This window comes from Lottia gigantea (assembly GCF_000327385.1).
Source record: "Lottia gigantea unplaced genomic scaffold LOTGIsca_136, whole genome shotgun sequence".
Classification (NCBI taxonomy): Eukaryota; Metazoa; Mollusca; class Gastropoda; family Lottiidae; genus Lottia; species Lottia gigantea.
In genome coordinates, this window is record NW_008707550.1 from 470138 (window position 1) to 489299 (window position 19162).

At 31.6% G+C, this 19162-nt stretch overlaps 3 protein-coding genes across 3 annotated transcripts; 1 reads left to right on the forward strand and 2 right to left on the reverse strand.

Moving 5' to 3' along the window:
- Positions 1–948: 948 nt before the first annotated feature.
- Positions 949–2618, reverse strand: LOTGIDRAFT_200201 (hypothetical protein). Its single transcript, XM_009049449.1, has one exon. It carries the CDS (start codon positions 2355–2357, stop codon positions 1155–1157), a length of 1203 nt encoding a protein of 400 aa, XP_009047697.1. The 5' UTR covers positions 2358–2618; the 3' UTR covers positions 949–1154.
- Positions 2619–3432: 814 nt separating this feature from the next.
- Positions 3433–5475, forward strand: LOTGIDRAFT_172557 (hypothetical protein; the record flags this gene model as incomplete). Its single annotated transcript, XM_009049450.1, has 5 exons — positions 3433–3612; positions 4031–4151; positions 4550–4620; positions 4915–5041; positions 5354–5475. 5 exons carry the CDS (start codon positions 3433–3435, stop codon positions 5473–5475), a joined length of 621 nt encoding a protein of 206 aa, XP_009047698.1.
- A 970-nt stretch (positions 5476–6445) lies between these two features.
- On the reverse strand, positions 6446–17587 carry LOTGIDRAFT_238231 (hypothetical protein). Its single transcript, XM_009049451.1, has 20 exons — positions 17453–17587; positions 15968–16111; positions 15617–15764; positions 14833–14959; positions 13554–13641; positions 13074–13174; positions 12687–12799; positions 12352–12466; positions 11921–12130; positions 11370–11495; positions 10921–11039; positions 10694–10712; positions 10294–10474; positions 9899–10002; positions 9313–9487; positions 8307–8395; positions 7839–7919; positions 7551–7684; positions 7208–7282; positions 6446–6982 (listed from the first exon to the last, which is right to left on the reverse strand). Exons 2-20 carry the CDS (start codon positions 16074–16076, stop codon positions 6835–6837), a joined length of 2262 nt encoding a protein of 753 aa, XP_009047699.1. The 5' UTR covers positions 16077–16111; positions 17453–17587; the 3' UTR covers positions 6446–6834.
- Positions 17588–19162: the final 1575 nt, after the last annotated feature.

Sequence of the window (19162 nt, forward strand, 5' to 3'; positions counted from 1 at the left end):
ACACTATTACTTCCAAAGAAGTTTGGTGTATTTCTATAATTATGTCCATTGCAATTAAATAGATTAATGATATGAGAATCAACATTATTAGATTTATCTTTAATTCACCTTATGAAGTTTGGTCAGACAAATTTGAGTATTCCATGTTCCTGGAAAAGCGAAATATGTCCCATTGAACCACACAAAATATATATAATTCAATTAACTAGTCTTAATTACAATAACAAATGTATATCCCTGACCCAAGAACAAAATGAGATTAAATCAGCACATTATTATCCATAGTCAAAGACTTATTTGAGATGAAACTTTTTTTTGGATAGGTCTTTCAAAACTTGGATCTTATCAATTTCGTAAGTACCATAATAAGTTACATTGATTTGATTAAATAGAGTTTAAAACGAAAAAAAAGATCAAGTGTGTGTATGTTGACAGAACATTGCCTTAATCCATAGAATATAATTGTAACAATAAAACAAGTTGTTGAAATCAATTCAATTTACACAATGAAAATTAATAAAAAAAAAAAATTAAAACTGTACTTTTAAATAACATATGTACATGCAGAACATTTTATCCACACATGAAAAAGATTTGCAAAAATATATTATTTTTGATTGGTAATGAAAAGATGAAGAAAACATTATTCAGGGCTAGCACTTCTTGATATTCCATGTACTTCATTAACCTTAAACAAACTTTATTAAGTGGACAAACATTCAATGTGTGATTTATCTTAACATTCACCTTTGGATCGGTTATACACTAAGCAGAAATTTACAATACGGGAAAGCTAATATAACTTAAATCAAAACCAAAATGATCTAGGGCTGCAATGATTCATATTTAAAGCAATTCCCCCCCCCCCCCCCCCCCCAAGAAACTGTCGATTTTCAAACAATTAATTAAGCTAACAAAGAAGTACAAGTAATGAATAAGATTACTGAACAAAAAACATGACTCTTATTCTGTAAGTTCATCATCATTGCAGCCCTGTTTTCATATTAAAAAAAACCTATATGAGAATCCAACAATAAACCTGAAAGCGCATTACTGTACATGATGGTGAATGAAAGGAAAGACACTTTGAATAATTCACACATGGTCAGTTTGCATAATGCCATATGAAGTTGTACGGAGTTGAAATCAATAATTTAATCTAAGAGTTTTAGCACTTTTCCAATCGCAATCGTTCTGCCTTCATCTCGCAGAGTAAATCGTCCCATTTGTGGAAAGTCTTTAAAGGTTTCTAAGCAAATCCTACCACCATTGATTTCTATACTTGCAATTCCAACTTGGTCTTGTTTGATAAATTTGGGTCCAGCTTGAGCCTTTTTACCAGTTTTCTTGTCTAAAAGGCATTTAAGTCCTGTAATAGTAGCTTCTTCAGAACAAGAGTGAATGTGTAAAACACAGCTATAGCCAGCACAGATAATTGATTTACACTCTAATATAACAATCTGAGCATAAAAATTTTTGGAGGTATGGCACAGACTATTTGGCGAACAAAGAACAAATCCTTGAGAAACATCATCTTCTTCTACTCCACCAAGTTTCAACTTGACATTTTCTCCTGGCCAAGCTTCATCAGCATCATCTTCATCAGACCAGATCTGGGTGACTTTAACCATCTGCTTGTTAGGCATAAGCAACAACTGAAGATTTTTTGACACAACTCCAGATTCAATTTTGCCCAATACAATAGTTCCCATATCTTTGTATCGATCAGCAATAGGAACTCTAACAGGAGCATCTTTGTCTCTAGCTAAAGGTGCATAATCATCTAAGAATGTAAGAAGAGATGGTCCTTGATACCAAGGGCATATAGCTTCATCAACTTTATCTTTCAAGAATGCTCCTGTTAATCCTGAACAAGGCATGAAAACAATATCTGTCTTGGGATTAAACCCACATTTCTTTAGGTATGGTAGTAGCTTTTCTTTACATTCATTGAACCTTTCTTCAGCCCAGTTAACTGTTGGATCATCCATTTTATTAATCAATACCACTAAATGTTTTACTCCTGCAGTTTTCACCAACATAGCATGTTCTCTTGTTTGGCCACCTCTATCAAACCCAGTCTCAAATTCTCCTCTTCGAGCAGATATGACTAAAATAGCTAAATCTGCTTGAGATGCACCACCTATCATATTTGGGACAAAACTTTTGTGACCAGGTGCATCAAGAATAGTAAAATGTTTCTTGTCTGTTTCAAAGAATGCTCTACCAACTTCAACAGTTTTTCCCTTTTCTCTCTCTTCAGAGTTGGTATCCAAAGCCCAAGATAAGTACCAAGATTCTCTGTTCTTTTCCTTCGCTTCTCTTTCATACTTTTCCAAAGTACGTTTATCAACCATACCAGTCAAATACAATATATGGCCACCAATTGTTGACTTTCCCGCATCAACATGACCAATAAATACAATATTGATATGTTCTTTCCTATCAGTCGTTGTGTCTTCAGAATCTTCTTTAATCTTTGGCTTTACAACTGCAACCTTTTTCACTTTTTCCTCTTCTTCCTCCTCTTCTTCTTCTTCTTCTTCATCTTCATCATTTTCTTTCTCCCAATCATTTTCCACACTTTTCGTTTCAGATGTGCATGGTTTCACATCATTAACAGATGGAATAGTTTTATTTGTTTCATCTGGAGGAGTTTCATCTGGAGGTGGTGGTACATCAGTTTCATTTTTAGTGGTCTCATCTGTTGGCTTCTCATTAGGCATAGAAAAGGGTTGGGCAAAAACGTTTTGACCTGGGACAAATGCTGGGGCATTTACGTTTAGATCGCTTAGTTGGTTTGACATATCATTTGCACTGTTTCCATTTCCACTTCCATTATCGTCCCAAGCATCAGGAACACCATCCTGTCCGTTCTCAGAAGCCATTTCTCTTAAAATATGTGGTTATTATGAGTCCTACCTACGTTTCAGAAATCTGGCAGATGACACGTGACCGCCTTTGTCTCTAGGTTTTTCAGTCTTTATACAACAAATTTCCCAAAACTATTCACACAATTTTATCAAACTGTTCCTGGGACATGTGTTTTCAATATTATGATTATATCAGATCTTCTTATATTAATTACACAACGCCCAGAAACATATCTATTCCAAAAACGTGGTCCTCGTCTACAAATTACGACCTTGACCTACGAAAATTAACTTCGGAAATATTATTACATGATAAAATATCTAAGAAAATGAAATGAGGCATGATAACATTTTTCTATGATAATATTAAAAACTCTTATTTGCCATGGTTGTGATAATGTCCTATGATTTTTTTTCTATTGATTCTTCTTTTCAGCGCGTTTCTGTTCCCAATCACCGGATATAACGGACGTGTACGGAAATTGCCGAATGCCACGTTACAAACGTGAACACTTCCTGTAACAACACGTTTGGTAGAAGGAGAGAAATGAGGTTTAAAATGCAATATTTTCAAGTTTTTGTTCTATTTATGACATTATGTATTACGAATTTAAATGCAATAATGTTTCACCTCTCTCCAAATCAGAAAAAATGCTTAAGAGATGAAATTCATAAAGATGTTTTGGTAACTGGTGAATATGAACTGTCGGATGCACCTGGTCAAAAGACACATCTTACTGTGAGTTTATACTTTGCTATTTAGTTTTGGCCTTGGTTGATTTCTGAAACTGTAGCTTGAACTGTAATGTAACAACTGGGTTATTAAATGATTTCATGAAGAAGCAGATCCAAGTGGGCCAGCAAGCCATTCATATTTCTAATGACAGTCAAAGTGACATGTAGTAAGTGAACAGGGATACAATATGGATTTTATTATTTTTTTTAATGTCATTGAGATATCCGATATATTTGTTTTCTTTGAAGAAATTTGACCATATATAATGTCACTATATCACAAGAAATCAGATTGATTTAAATGGAAGATAAAAGTGTACCCGATAAAGACACACCAAATCAAACTATCAAACTTGTTTACAATGTTGATGAAAATAATATATTGAACTTTATATTATATAGCATCTTTATTTGAATTACAGGTAACAGATTCAAAAGAACATATTCTATACTCTAAAGAAGGAGCTTCGAAAGGAAAATTTGCATTTACAACAGAAGAATATGACATGTTTGAAATATGTTTTGAAACCAAAATGCCTGGAGGTAACTTTTAGATTTTTATCCCTTTTAAATCCCCCATATGGTAAACTTGTGTGTTTGTACAATTTATTATCTCATCATTACTGCACTGTCTTCAGATGACAATACTGGATAGATTTGCCAATGAGGGAAGATAAGAATAGTTTCCATATTGTGTTACACATTATGGTGTGTTTATAAACTAAATCAAATTGTGCAAGTTCTCAGATTTCCTAAAAACTCTATTTCCAGTTATATTTCTTTTGAAGGGTTGTTTATATCCACTGCTTAATCATTGACTTCCTAGTTTTTATTAAAGCTTCCATTCTGGTCTGGTATAACTGTAAAGCTAAACTGAACTGAAATACAGATGATATCTTGTATGTTTTCAATTTGTTAAAAAAATATCAAATTTATTCCAGGTGGACATGGTGTTGATAGAGAAATTTCACTCATATTGAAACATGGTGTTGAAGCTAAAAGTTATGAAGATGTATGTATATTTAATATAGTCTTCTGTAACATAACCTTATTACTATTTACGAGACCAACAAGTGCAAATTTCACTTTAAAGGTGGCATATGTTAGCATTTTGACCATTCTTAAAAACTTGTTCCTTTTTATTTTGAATTTCCTATCATATGGCATGGTTTTGGACCTTGCTTCTATGGAATAGGTTACTCATTTCTGTGTAGTCTAATGGGATACTGTGCTCTCTTCTGCTTTAATTGTAATTTAGGTTTGATAATTTTTTTGTAATTCATTTTACATTTTTTTTAATATTCAGATTGCAAAAGCTGATAAGTTGAAACCTTTAGAAGTAGAATTAAGAAAATTAGAAGATATGTCTCAGTCTATAGTTGATGATTTTGCTTATATGAGAGCTCGAGAAGAAGAAATGAGAGATACTAATGGTAAGATTTTCATAATTATCAGCAGCTCAGTGTTGTGAACACCTCTCTTGTCACTTCTAGGTAGTACTTATCATCAGGAAAACACATCACTCTGTTTTAAGCCAACATGGGGATGTACTTTGAAATGTTATCAAGTGAACATCTGAGTTGTCTTCCACCGGAAGGTTTCTCATCTGATCTATTTACAATCAAATCCTATTATACAGATATAAGCAGTTTAATTAAAATGCACAGAGCCTTATTGACTAAACTATTGCATATAATTTCAGAGGTTTTTTGCACAATATTAACTGTTTGTCTTTTATATTTCAGAATCAACACATACAAGAGTGATGTATTTTAGTATATTTTCAATGTGTTGTTTGTTTGGTTTAGCTACTTGGCAAGTGTTATATTTACGAAGATATTTTAAAGCTAAAAAGTTAATAGAATAAACTTAGACAATAACTTATATTATTTAACAGTTTTAATAATTTTGGTTCAAATCTGGTCTTTTTGTTTGAATTCATCATTGTCAACAAAATTTTGCAAGTTACTGGAGAATAAATATTCTTAAATGTGCCTTGCAGGATAAAATTATACAAATGTAAACTCATTTAAAAAACAAACCTAGTTAAAGATTATGTAACATTTTCATTAAAAAATAAAAGTTTGAAAGAAGGTTACCTATCATAAGCATTTTGTATATAATTCCCTATGTACTATATTTTATATTACTGAATGTGGCAAGGTTTATATTGTTTGTATATAAGGTAGCATGTTTTTAAATGTTTGTCTTGTCTCTGTATTATTATTTTTTTTCATTCAGTTCGTGTTGTTAGTTATTCAGATAAGATTTGGATGTGTTTTTTTCGTGTGTACAATAGTTCTCTGAAATTAAATGTTACCTCATGTTAAATGTCTTCACTTGAAAAACAAATTAAAGAACCGACTATATTTTGGTAGTTATTACTTAATATGCACAATGAAGCTGAGACAGGGTTGATCAAGACGGTAAATGCATGGCAGTTATCAATGAAGGAAAATTTTGGCAGGACAGCAATATAAACCAACTTTTTTTCAATGTTCAACTATTAATGCATAATTTAGAAGACCAGTCCCCTCCAACATATTAATCTTTTCAATGCCCCATATTTGGTTACTTGCAGGGTGAAATGGTTGAAAGTTTAAGGTAAATTTCTACCTAACCACAGTGCCTTATATTGTTTGCATTGTAATGTTAAAACCAGCCCTTAAAGTCATGTAGATCAACTCCATTGATCATCTCGTAAAGTTGAAGCCTTAATTCAGAAGGATTATATTGAGATCTACCAGTTGTTAGAGCAAAGTACAATATACCTCTAACACAATGGAGCAAGTAAGATTCCTGGTTGGTACTTTAAGTTTAAGGAATCCATACATTGTCATATTAAATAATTTACTACTTCAAACAGTAAAATAGAAGGTAATCACAGATGAGGTACAAATATATACAATTTAAGAACAAAGTAAACTTGGGAATATATCTAAATATTTGGACGGTAATAAACTTTACATTGATACTTAAATAAATCTACAACATCTCAGACTGATAGCAAATAAAATCAAGTTTTTACTGTTAAAAATATTAACTAGAATACAAAACTATATATAGGGTATAGACATACCAACTATTAAACAGAAGCTATAACATATTACATGTAGTCTAACTGTGCTTTTCTTAGTAATTGAAACTACTTCAGAATGGAATAATAAATGCACCAATTATTTAAAATAGAACTATTTTACTAAAAGTATAATATAAAACTTCACATTTAGTTTCTGGGTTTGGTCATTTTAGCTAACTGGGACATTCCTAAGGCAGATGCAAATTTGGTGACAATACTATCAAAACCAGCTTTTTTAGCTAGATCTAATGGTGTTTCTCCACGATCATTCTTACGATTCTGATTAGCTCCATTTCTATAAATAAAATATCACAACATTAAAAAACAAATAAGACACTGCTATGTAATATAATAAATAAAAAGTATTGTATATATTACGCCACAAAAAGCACCATAAGATATTTCTCAGTGAGGAATGGTTCATTGTGTACAATTATTGGTAAATTAAATTAGATAAAATTCATGTCTATAAAAGGAGTTTTGTTATTATTTTCAATATATATAAAATATTAAAACTTACTCTAATAAAACATCAATAACATGTAGTCCAGATGGTCCAAGATTAATAGCATCATGTAAGGCAGTGTTTCCTTTCCTGTCAACAGTAAACAAACAATGAGGTTAGATAATAATAAATAAAAGTGTGAAAACTACAGCATATGTCTCAATATTCATGTCTATTTTCCTCTTCAATAATTTAATTCTGTATCCAGACTTGTTAAATAGATTTTTAATACTGCTTGAGGTTAAAAGAACATTTTCACAATTTTAGGGGAACTGTATGTATTAAAGCACTCTATAATAGTGACTTGTGGATGTAAAGACCAAGAATAAAGGTGACAATACAGACATATATTACTTACAAAGCAGATGGCCCTTTTTTATTGATATCAACACCTCCATCAATAAGAACTGGTATACAATCTACTTGTTTATTTCTTACAGCCACATATATAGCTGGTAACCCATTTTTATCAACACAGTTTACATCAGCTCCCTAAAATAATTCATGATTTGTTTATATTATACATAAAGTGGTGTTTATAGGGATCATAGGTGGACGGGCCAAGTATGGTCCACAAAATTGTCTAGGTGGGCTCACTGCACCATACATCTAAGAACTCAGTGATAACAATTATAATAATACTCACTTCATCTAAGAGTTGTTGTACTTCAGTTGCTACTCCTTCTCCTTCATGACTCAGCTCTTTCAATAGTTGTTGGTCTAGAGTCTAAAATCAAGAAATAGGTAATGTAATTGAAAAACCTGTTATACCCAATGGCCCAACACACAAATTAATATCTTACCCATTACTCTCTCAGGCTATCAAGAAATTTAGTTTAGATCAAATACAGAACCAAGGTAGAAAATTTCACAGCACAGACTTAGGCCTTTCTATAGATTCACACAATTAACTCTACTGCATCAGTTTTGGCTTATGAAGATTGGCATAATCTATGCAGTATGCAATGAAGAAAACTTTGCCAGAACGATTTTGTTTAACATTTGTCAAGGGAGCTCTGTTCATATCCTAAGGCATTATGTTCACCTATGCTAGAATTGAACCTAGCACCCCTAGCTCCACAAGTATGAATTGTGAAATTCAACCAATGCTTACTGAAAGTTTGGGACCAGTTTGTTTCTTCTTAGCTTTGGTTTTCTTCACTGTTTTCTTCTTATGAGCTTTTGGAGTTTCAATTTCACTATCTACAAGATATAAATATCATTAAACAAACCAGGCCATTTTATTATATAAACTAGAATGTTACTTAACTGACAAACAGGTGCAGATGTAGCTATTGACTCAATTATACTCAAAATACAATACAGAAAATAACCATATCTCATGATTGGTTAAATTATTGGTAACTGCAATGTATCATGACAGATTAAATTGTTAATAACTTTATCTTTTATCAAAAGCTATATGTTCCGATTCATTTTGATACAAATAGATTCATTAGGCATAATATGGTTCATTTTAAAGATCATTATTCATTATTGGCACTTCAGGTCCATATTGACATAATAACTAGTAATAAAAGTCAAGATCAGGTCCTTCTTGACAGAATTAGGTTTATTTAGGTATTACCAGGTTTATACAGGTACAATCAGGTTTATTCAGGTATAATCAGGTTTATAGAGGTATAATCAGGTTTATACAGGTATAATCAAGTTTATACAGGTATATAATCAGGTTTATACAGGTATAATCAAGTTTATACAGGTATAATCAAGTTTATACAGGTATAATCAGGTATAATCACATTTATACAGGTATAATCACGTTTATACAGGTATAATCAGGTTTATTCAGGTATAATCAGGTCTATACAGGTATAATCAGGTCTATACAGGTATAATCACGTTTATTCAGGTATAATCAGGTTTATACAGGTATAATCAGGTTTATACAGGTATAATCAGGTCTATACAGGTATAATCAGGTTTATACAGGTATAATCACCTTTATTCGGGTATAATGGGTATAATCAGGTTTATACAGGTATAATCAGGTTTATACAGGTATAATCAGGTTTATACAGGTATAATCACGTTTATACAGGTATAATCACGTTTATTCAGGTATAATCACGTTTATTCAGGTTTTATCAGTCACTTACCATAATCCTCAGAATCTGTTCTATCAGTTGTATCACGTAGTGTATGCTGACTTAAATAACCTTGATGACTAACACCTAGTTTACTACCAGTTTGTTTATCAGAACCTCCACGTAGAGGGAATGTCATTGTTAAACTTAGTTCATATCCATCTTCTTGAACTGTTGAAGTTATTAACTACAAAAATTATATGATGATTATACTTGTAATATATAGCATTCTATTAACATATAATTCCACTGAAGGTATTTGAACCAATTCTGAATATTTTGTGGATTAGGGGTAAATTTTGTTCCTTTTCCAACAATGAACTCACTTTAATTAATTTTAACTGGTTGAAAGATTTTGCACTAGAAAAGTTGTTCATAATAATGAACAAAGGTGTTACCCCTTTAATCAATGATCAGAAAACTTTTTTTTTTTCAATGAAATAATCATCAATCCGGTAATAATAAGACATAATAAAGTTTTCAAATCAAAACATGTATTAAAAGGCATATATATCAGTTTTGCCCATTAGAAATGTACGGCATATTAATTAGTATAAATCTGAAGAAAAAGACAATGAATTATTCATCAACACTTTACCTTTCCCATTTTTGGTTCTCCAATCAAAGCTCTAAAATCAGCATTATTCTGGGTATATATCTTTAAATGTTGACAGACGTGTTCAACTTGCTTTCTCCAATATCCTATAAAAGATATAGTAAAATAGTATGTCTAGTGAGTAGCTTGCTTGTTAACCGAGGTGTTTAGATTTTCAGATTGGACAATAAACCATGTGGTTTGTATGATACAGATAAAGCATGTGAAAGATCATTTTCAGTTGACAAAGTTTCCATCAATGCACACTGCTTGAGGTTGCCTATAGTTTAAGTTTGAGTTAAATATCAATCAGGACTTGAAGTTAAGGAAAAAATCAAAGCAATTAAGTTACTCTAAAAACCTAAAATAGTCTACTACAATACTCTGATGGGACATACCTCTTCCAGGGCTTACTGGTGTCAACAATGGTTTTCTTTCTTTTAACTGTTTCTCAAATGTTGCTTCCTCTGATTTACTAGGACCTCTAGAAGGATAGAATAATCCTACTGTTTGTGTTGAAGCGTTAACTATTGGTCTGGGAGCATGGCTAGAAGTCTGGGTTACGGGTAAAAATAAACTCTGAAACTAAACAGGTAAAAACAAACATTATAAAACCATTTAACAATTCAAAGGAATTAATTCATTAAATAACTTACTGGAAGATTTTTCTAGGATGGGAGTGGTTTGATACAGTGATTGGCACATTTTGTCCCGCCTTTTACATTGTGTACTTAAGCAGGAAAGTAACAATAACACAATGATTTAATTTGATATATGAACATAAACTAATCAACTTACCTTTCCAGAACCATCTAATCTGAAAATAAAATCAGAAATATATAATGCATGAAAATTTGTAATCAATAACACTTTTGCCTCTTAAATGATTTTTGAAGGTAAAGTGGTTAAGACTAACAACACTTGAAGAAATCATGACAGAAAATTCTTTGGGTAATTGAAACTGGAAGCTACAGACTACTTTAATCTGTGCCTAAACCCTTACTTTCATAACAGTTAGAACTTACTTGTACTCTGTTCTACCTGGTGCCTCTATCTTCACAGCACAACCACCACAATAACTACTGTATACATTATTACTAGCTCCACATTGAGAACATTGTAATAATGTTGGTGGAGCAGACGCCTGCAATAATATAACGGAAAATTTGGACTTCTTGTTCTATACACTCTATAAACAAAAGTTTCATAACATGCATTAAAATGCAATGAGGTTTACGTCAGTCTGTGAAACATCTTAAACTGTGAGCGATGAGGGAAAGTTTGAAAAGACATTGATGATAAACCATAATCTTTGATATGTATAGTCTGTATTATACACAATCTCACTATTTCAATCAAAAGGAATTGTTTCACTTCCTACACATGTGGAATAATACTACCGGTAGCTAGACAATACTAGTCTAAGGTAAGGAAATGCTGCAGTACCTTACATTAATATATAATTTTATAATACCTTGCATCCACACCAATCACAAAATCTAGCATCACCATTATTAACTCTACTACATTTATCACATCGAACAAATTTCCTATCAGGATTACTAACTGGTGGTGCTGATACTCCATTTAACATAGCTCTCTATAAATGAAAACAATATTTAATGTCCTGTATTTTGCTGACGTCTCTTTGATCTGTTACAATGATTTGGGGATCAAGTCAACTGATGACTAACAAGTATCTCATAAGATCTATAGCACTCTACTTGAGTAAAACACATGACAAACTCATTGGTAGATCACAGATTCTTAGCAGTAAGGTTAACCTTCTAGAAAGTAGAACAGCAGATGGCAACTGATGGCAGAGTATGTTTAGGTTATTAAATATAACAATTGTTCAGATTCTCCAAGATGTTGCTAGTATCTGGCAGTCATTGAAAATGCAGATCAATCCCAGAATATGCTAGTCCCTTGAGCCTCCTTTTCAGAGATACAAATTAGAGTAGTGATGGATATTAATTTGTGATGAATAATGTATGCTTTGAATTTTGTTAATAATGGACCTACTTGTTGTGCTGTAGTTGGTAATCTGGAATCACAGGTAACACAGGTTACTAAATTAGACGGATTAGCCGTGCCACATAATGAACATACAGTTTTATCATGTAGCTTTATATTAGCTTTAGGTTGATTCTGTATCTTAATAGGTCCTTCACATACAATACAGGCTGTAGTATTCATCGGTACCATAGATTTACAGTAAACACACATACCCATCTACAAAATATGGTTATTCAAAAATAAGTTTTTGATGGTTTTTATTAAAGTTTCTCAATTAGTTAGTAGATAGCCCAGTCAATTTTGGGAATAAAACCAGATTTTACAACTGTAAATTCATTTGCTTCAAAGTCCTATAAATTCCTGTTGGACTTTGTTTGGACATAGTACTGCCAAATCCAGTAAAATATTGACCTATGGTTGTGGACAACAGTACTAACCTGCCCTGGTTCAGCTGGTGTTAACTTAGCTGGTATTTCAGGCAGTGAATTACCACATGTATTACAGAATCGACAGAAAGGATCAGATGGACGGTCAGCAAAACAATAAATACACCTACAAAATAGTCATTATTTATTATAAGTACTGTGCACATTTGTTTTACATAAGCTTACATGAGCTTAAGCAGAAAAAGGGCCCAATAAAATTCGGCACTTGTAAGTGGTCATTGGATGAAGGATCATATAAGAATAAAATAAATATCAATAAGGATATACCTACTTGAAATGAAATGAAATGAACGGAGTTTTACGTCCTACTTTTCTGATATACCTACTTGAGAAAATCAGTTTCTCTTTGTAATCTTAAAGCCTGAGTTGTATTATCTGGTGGCAGACGTCTCGCTGATCTTCTTGACTCGCTTCTTGCTAGATCTAGACTATCTAGAGGCTAAAAATACAACAATTAAATATTTCATACATCAATGTAACAAAATTTCATAAAATCACCTGATCAATTAAGTTCAAAAAAAAATTCTGCAATTTCTGTATGTTTTAAAAGAATAACAAATGTGACTCTTTGCAAATTCAAGGAGATAACACATCTGACAACTCCAAACAAAAAATCTCTTATACATTTCAATGTTAGATTGAAGATCTTGTTCCTATCTCTGTGGCACAGTAAATCATTTAAAATAATAATGATGACATTAAAATAAACCAACCTCTGTTCTGTATGATTTATCAGAAGTATGACCCATTCTAGAATTCAGAAATCGGGTACCAGAATGTGGTCTTCTATTGGTACTTCCTGTTACCCTCATATCTGAAATAAAGTATTGATGTAAATTACACAAGAAAACTTCAAAAAACCTCGGGGTAGACCATATTAAGTAGATCAATTTTGAACTTTTTAGGGGGTAATGAAATTTTTGGACAATTAAAATATTAGATGTTCTGTTCATTCAGGCTATCTGCTCCTACATTGAAAAGATTCAAAATAGTATACATGCAAAGGGGATAATGTAATCAATCAAGGATACTAAACAAGGTAATAGAAAGAAAAAGGTTGAAAATCCCTTAAATAGATAGTCTTTCATATTCAATATGACTTAATGTAACCAATAGACTATAATTCCTGCTTTACTAGTGAATTGTGGGAAATATTATACAGAACATAATTCATCATGATTTATGGCTCATACCTGAATATCTTTGTGAAGCTCCAAAATGATCATCATTCCATGCTGATTTAGGTGTTGTCACTTTAGATACAGCTCTTTTTACTTGAAGCTAAAAATATTGATAATTTTGATATAGGGAAAAAGACATTAAAGGGATGTAAAATATTTCACAATAACAATTACAAGTGGTTGCCTCGCAAGATACGCCCACTTTCCTGATAAATTTTCAGTATATAAAGGGCAGTCACCAATCTCTGCCAATTTGTACCAAAAATCTCATTTGTCCAAGATATTGTTGATTTTAACAAACACAAAAAATTTCACAAAATTCTTACATAAACTTTCACCTCCATTGCATTCACAAGCCAACAAATTTTTTGGTAAGTCAAGGACAATAACTCAAAAAACCATTCATCAAATAATAGTCAAATACGAACTCGACCAAGATCTTATCAATATATATGATCACACTAAATTTCATTAAAATCAGATAAAAACTGTAGCCTCTATTGTGTTCACAAGTCAATTGTGGATAGACGGACCAACAGACAGACAGGGGCGACGACAATATACTACCACATGATAATGAGGCCGTATAAAAATGTCTGGAATATGGATCATGTACAATTCAATACAAATAATCTTCTGGATGACAAAAATTTAGCTTTTTTAGTAATTGATAACAAGATAGATAACCATATAAATATATCCAAGTGAATTCAGTATAAATATGTAATCATTGAAATACGCATTAGGGCACTTCAAACAAATGAAGTTTTGAGATGGCTTGTGATGAAGTTGATGAAACAAGTGAAAGACAAGAAGTGATGAATAATTGAGTAATTATTGTTATTAACCTATAGGAAGAACTAGTATATTTAGAAGTATTAATCTGGTATCAACTGATTATCTAGTAATCATGATATATAGGTGTGAATATAATGTTAATTATTCATTCAGACTAAAATCTTGATCTTTCAATCATATTGTCATGTATGTCAGTCAAGGAATAGCCAATATTTCTTAGATACTGGGGTTAACATCCAAAATTTCTGACCTACTCAAAGAACTAATTCTTTTTTTCATTTGAGATTTTTTCTGCTTCATCAGATAGTTAAGACTGTTAAAAAAACCAACATAATATCAATATATTGTCAAGAGTGTAAATCTTTTAAAACAGTCAAAATATTTATGCAAAAAATAAATAAAAAGAATTCAGTTGTTATGGTTGAGAAAGGGCATGTGTATAGTATAATCAAAACTGTATAATAAGTTATTTTAGAAAGAAAATGTAACTCACCTTTGACCTTTCTAAGTTTAAATCTTGTTGAAAACCAAGGTCATCATCTTCAGGAGGTAATATTGGTGGTTTAACATAATCTACATCAAATGTTTTAGTCACCACATAGCTTTCTCTCATACCATCTCTACAAATAGTCCATGATCAATTACATTTTGGATAAAACATTCATACTAGCATCACAATAATATCCCAATACAGATTTCTAGTGACAAAATGTAGGGCTCAAACAAGCATCAAAAATGATATTACTGCTTCTGCTTGAGAAAGTGTAACAGTGACTTAACAAAATACATCCATACAGTCCATTCATAAATACAGTGCTTCAAAAGCTATGTCATGTATAGCTTTATAGTCATTAGTTCAAATCATTGTCTTCAATAAACCATACCCAGAAAAATAGAAATGTTACACATGTAAAAACACTGTTTATCCTGTCATATCAAAAATAAATAATAAGATAGTGGACCACACCCATATACGCCCACCACGGCATGCGGATCGTAAATATTCAAGATTTTGTTGCAAGGACAATAACTCTGCTTCTAACGATCGAAAATAGCTCAAATTCGAACTTGATCTTCTTTTTATGAATATATATACACAAACCGGTACCGAATTTCATTTGATTCCATCAAAAATTCTAGTTTTTAGAGCGTTAACAAGCAAATGTTGACGGATGGACGGACGGGGGTGCCAACAATATACGTCCACATAGAGAGATGTGGGCGTATAAAAATGGCTGATTGTTGTGCATCATATTAAAAAAAAAACAGAAACTTACTCTGATACTGCTACAGCCTTGACTGTTTGACGTCCAGCAGGCAATGTAAATGGTCCATGATACTGCAAAGTACATTTCTGTCCAATCTTCTTAAAAGGTTCTGGTGTTGATCCATTGATTGTATAATGGATAGGTGAATTACGAGTGTCTGTAAAATATCATAAAAAATAAACCAAATTTATCTCTCTCAAATCAAAAGTTTGGAGTTTTATACCTATTTTCATAAAACAATTACTAATTCAATCCAACAAAACATTTCCAGGCATCATTCGTTTTCAAAATAAACAATTCAAATGATTTTTTTATCTGTTTTCTAGATCTGAGTTCAGATTAAATATCTAGTTTACATACCAGACTTAATCTCTATCTTGGTGTTAGAGTCTATGGCTAGTTTTGAACGTCCAGGTGTTGGCTGACGTAATGGTATAATAGTAGGCACTATCACTGATCCTGCAGTCATCTTGTTGGTAGTTTAAGCTGTGACGTGAAACTGTCCTGAAATTAACACCTTCAATGAAAAATTCACCAAATAAAGGGATACCGGGATCATATCTATATTAGTAGCACATAATATTAGTGCTCGAATAATAAGAGCTGCATTTTATTAATACGCTCACTTCTTTCAAATTTAAAATCCAACATCCATGTACAACTTTGTTGTTTCAAGACCAATAAATAAGCATTTAGAAAATAAACAACCACATTAATTCCCTAATTCATCAAATATATCTGTCACTGTCTTATTTCTTACAAAAGAAATTTAAAATGAGAGGATTAATAGCAGGAATTTTTACAATACCGGTAGGCCTACTCCAAGTTTATCAAAATTAATGTTCTATTCAAATAATTTTTAATGAATTAATTTAACTCTTTACCATTGATAAAAGTATCCAATGTTGTGATGGAAACAGTATTTGTCAACTAATATAAACAAAGTCCTTTAATCAATAATTATATATAATAAGTATGACCTACTTATTGTTAATGAATGGTTGTACTATGACATTCTATTTAATAAGCAATCTTAGTCAGTAATGAGTTCACCACATAACAATATAACATAGTTTAGGTTGTATGAATTTAAGTAAAATAACACAGATACCAGGCCACGTATTCTTGAAAGTTAAGATCCTAAGATATCCTAGCGCTGAGAACAGATTTATAAGTAGGCCGATCTTGATATCTTGTAGTTTTACTAATATATAAATGCCACATTATGCATGACTTTCATTTCTTTCAATCTACAATGGAACCTCTGCTCTGTTTGTTGGCATAATAAAGAATGGCACCTTAGCCCTATCTAAGCCAATAGTTTCTCCCTCACATGACGTAGATCTTACTGAACTAAGCATTGAATTAGTCAAGCCTAAGCCTACTAAGTTTTGTTAACTAGTTAAAGTGTTGTTTCAGACACATCATGTCACTGTCAGCAATGATTGAATGACTGTCACTGTCAGCACATAATATTCATAATCGTTCCTATTCCCCTCTCTGTACAACTATTTGTAGGCTCTTGCCTCTACTAATCTTAGTCTTAAAAAGTAAAATTTACAATTAATTCAGTTCTGGAATACAACAAAAAGTGACTGTGTAACAACACTGTCTGGTAGAGACTTTTTTCAAATCTAAGCTGAGGTAAAATTTAATTATCTCTTGAACAAGTTGGAAGCTGAAGTCCTTATCTAAGCAAAAATTACAGTAGGCTAGAAGTAAAATAGTGGTCTGCATTCTGAAATTTATATTGCCTATTTAATTAAGACAGCTGCCTGGTGCGTAGTAGGATTGAAGAAATAATATTTTTATCATTAGATCTACAATACAAAATTAAATTGATACCTTTGCTTTATAAATAAGACTGCAACACCAGTTTACACCAAACCTTGAACAACCAGAAACATGTTTAAATTCCCATCATGTCAAATAAAAACCGATATTGCGATGTGTCCAGACACCTGCCTGATCCTGGCTGAAAATAGCGTCCTAGTAACATCTAATACTCTCATTTGATTGGTTGAATTTTAACATATTCACCTTTTATTAGAAGAAATAATTAAGGGGAGATAATAAATATGAAAAACAAAAACTAAGACTACAGTTAAATATTCATGCATGTATCAGAGCCGTATCTCTATATACGGCTCTGATGTATGATCTCTGCTTTGTTACATATTCTGCAGATGCAGCAGTGGTGATAAAAAAAACCATGGAAGGTGAGTGGGAATACCTGCTAGCTCGAACTGTTGTTTGGATGTTGTTTGAACCGATTCTACTGCAATGATGCAATGGTACCAGTATCTTACAAATGATATCCCATGATAATATAGAGAGTATTGGTTAATATTTGGTATATGTGATGTCCTGTTCCTGACACCCATCAAAAAATCCAATAATGTCAAAAGATCGTTTAATGTATGCATAGCTGAACAATCAGGCAACTTCCTTTTGTAGGCCTATGTTCTAAATCTCTAAATGCCTCTCCATTTCCCCCTCTCCAAGAAAAATACACAGTTCAAACTGATATCTTTTATTTCAAAGATTGAATAAGTCTTTTTAAGAGTATCTGATACTACAGAATACTTTTTTTATATAAATAAACATTGTTTTGTTTCAATGATATCAAATGAACACAAATCTCATAAGATTTCAAATCAAAATTTCAAATGTCAATAATTAGCTAATATACTATATTAGCTTTGCTAGCCTGACTTATCTTAAAGTAATCAGGCCTGTCTGCCATTCATAGAAACTCCATTTCAAATATTGAAAAGTATAAAAATACACAAAAAATATTCCACATTAGATTTACAACACTGATGATTGCACTTTCATGAAAATAGTTTTAACATGATATAAAATATTTTTACGAAATTTGTAAAATTGGCATGATTTTTTTCTTTTATCGTTGCAATGTCCACGTCAAATTCCTGATAAAGTAATTGCATATACAATCAGTAATGTAAATAGTAATTTTCAACATTAACCATTAATTTTTTTTTATATCAAAATATAAGTCAGGTACATAATCTATTAAGCAAACAATACAAAAAATTAGTCATCTACTAATACAATATTCATATACACATTAGTCAAATAGTAAATAGTCAAATAGTAAATAGTCAATAAGACAGATGTGTGAGAAACAGAATATGAAATAAGCACTATTAAGGACAATCTATTGAATGAGGGTGCTAAAAACAAAGAGGTAGAATTAAATAGGTATACAACTTACACAATTAATGTAGACTGTAAGCAGCACATTACCAAAATATATATAAAGCACTTTATCTAAATAGTTTATTATCAACTGCCAAAACCTCAAAAGGATAATATTTCTACTCTACATGTAAAGTTCAATTTAGGTACTTAAAACAAGGGCCCTTTCAATAGAAAAAGTCTTTCCTTAAGAATTTATTGTCAATGTGGAATTTTACATTAAAAAATACCAAATTTGCAACAAAATTATGCAAAAGGTTTTTTTTATTGACAGGTCCCTGGCTTTTTTGTTGTTTTGATAAAAAAAAATATCAAGAATATACTGAAAAGACA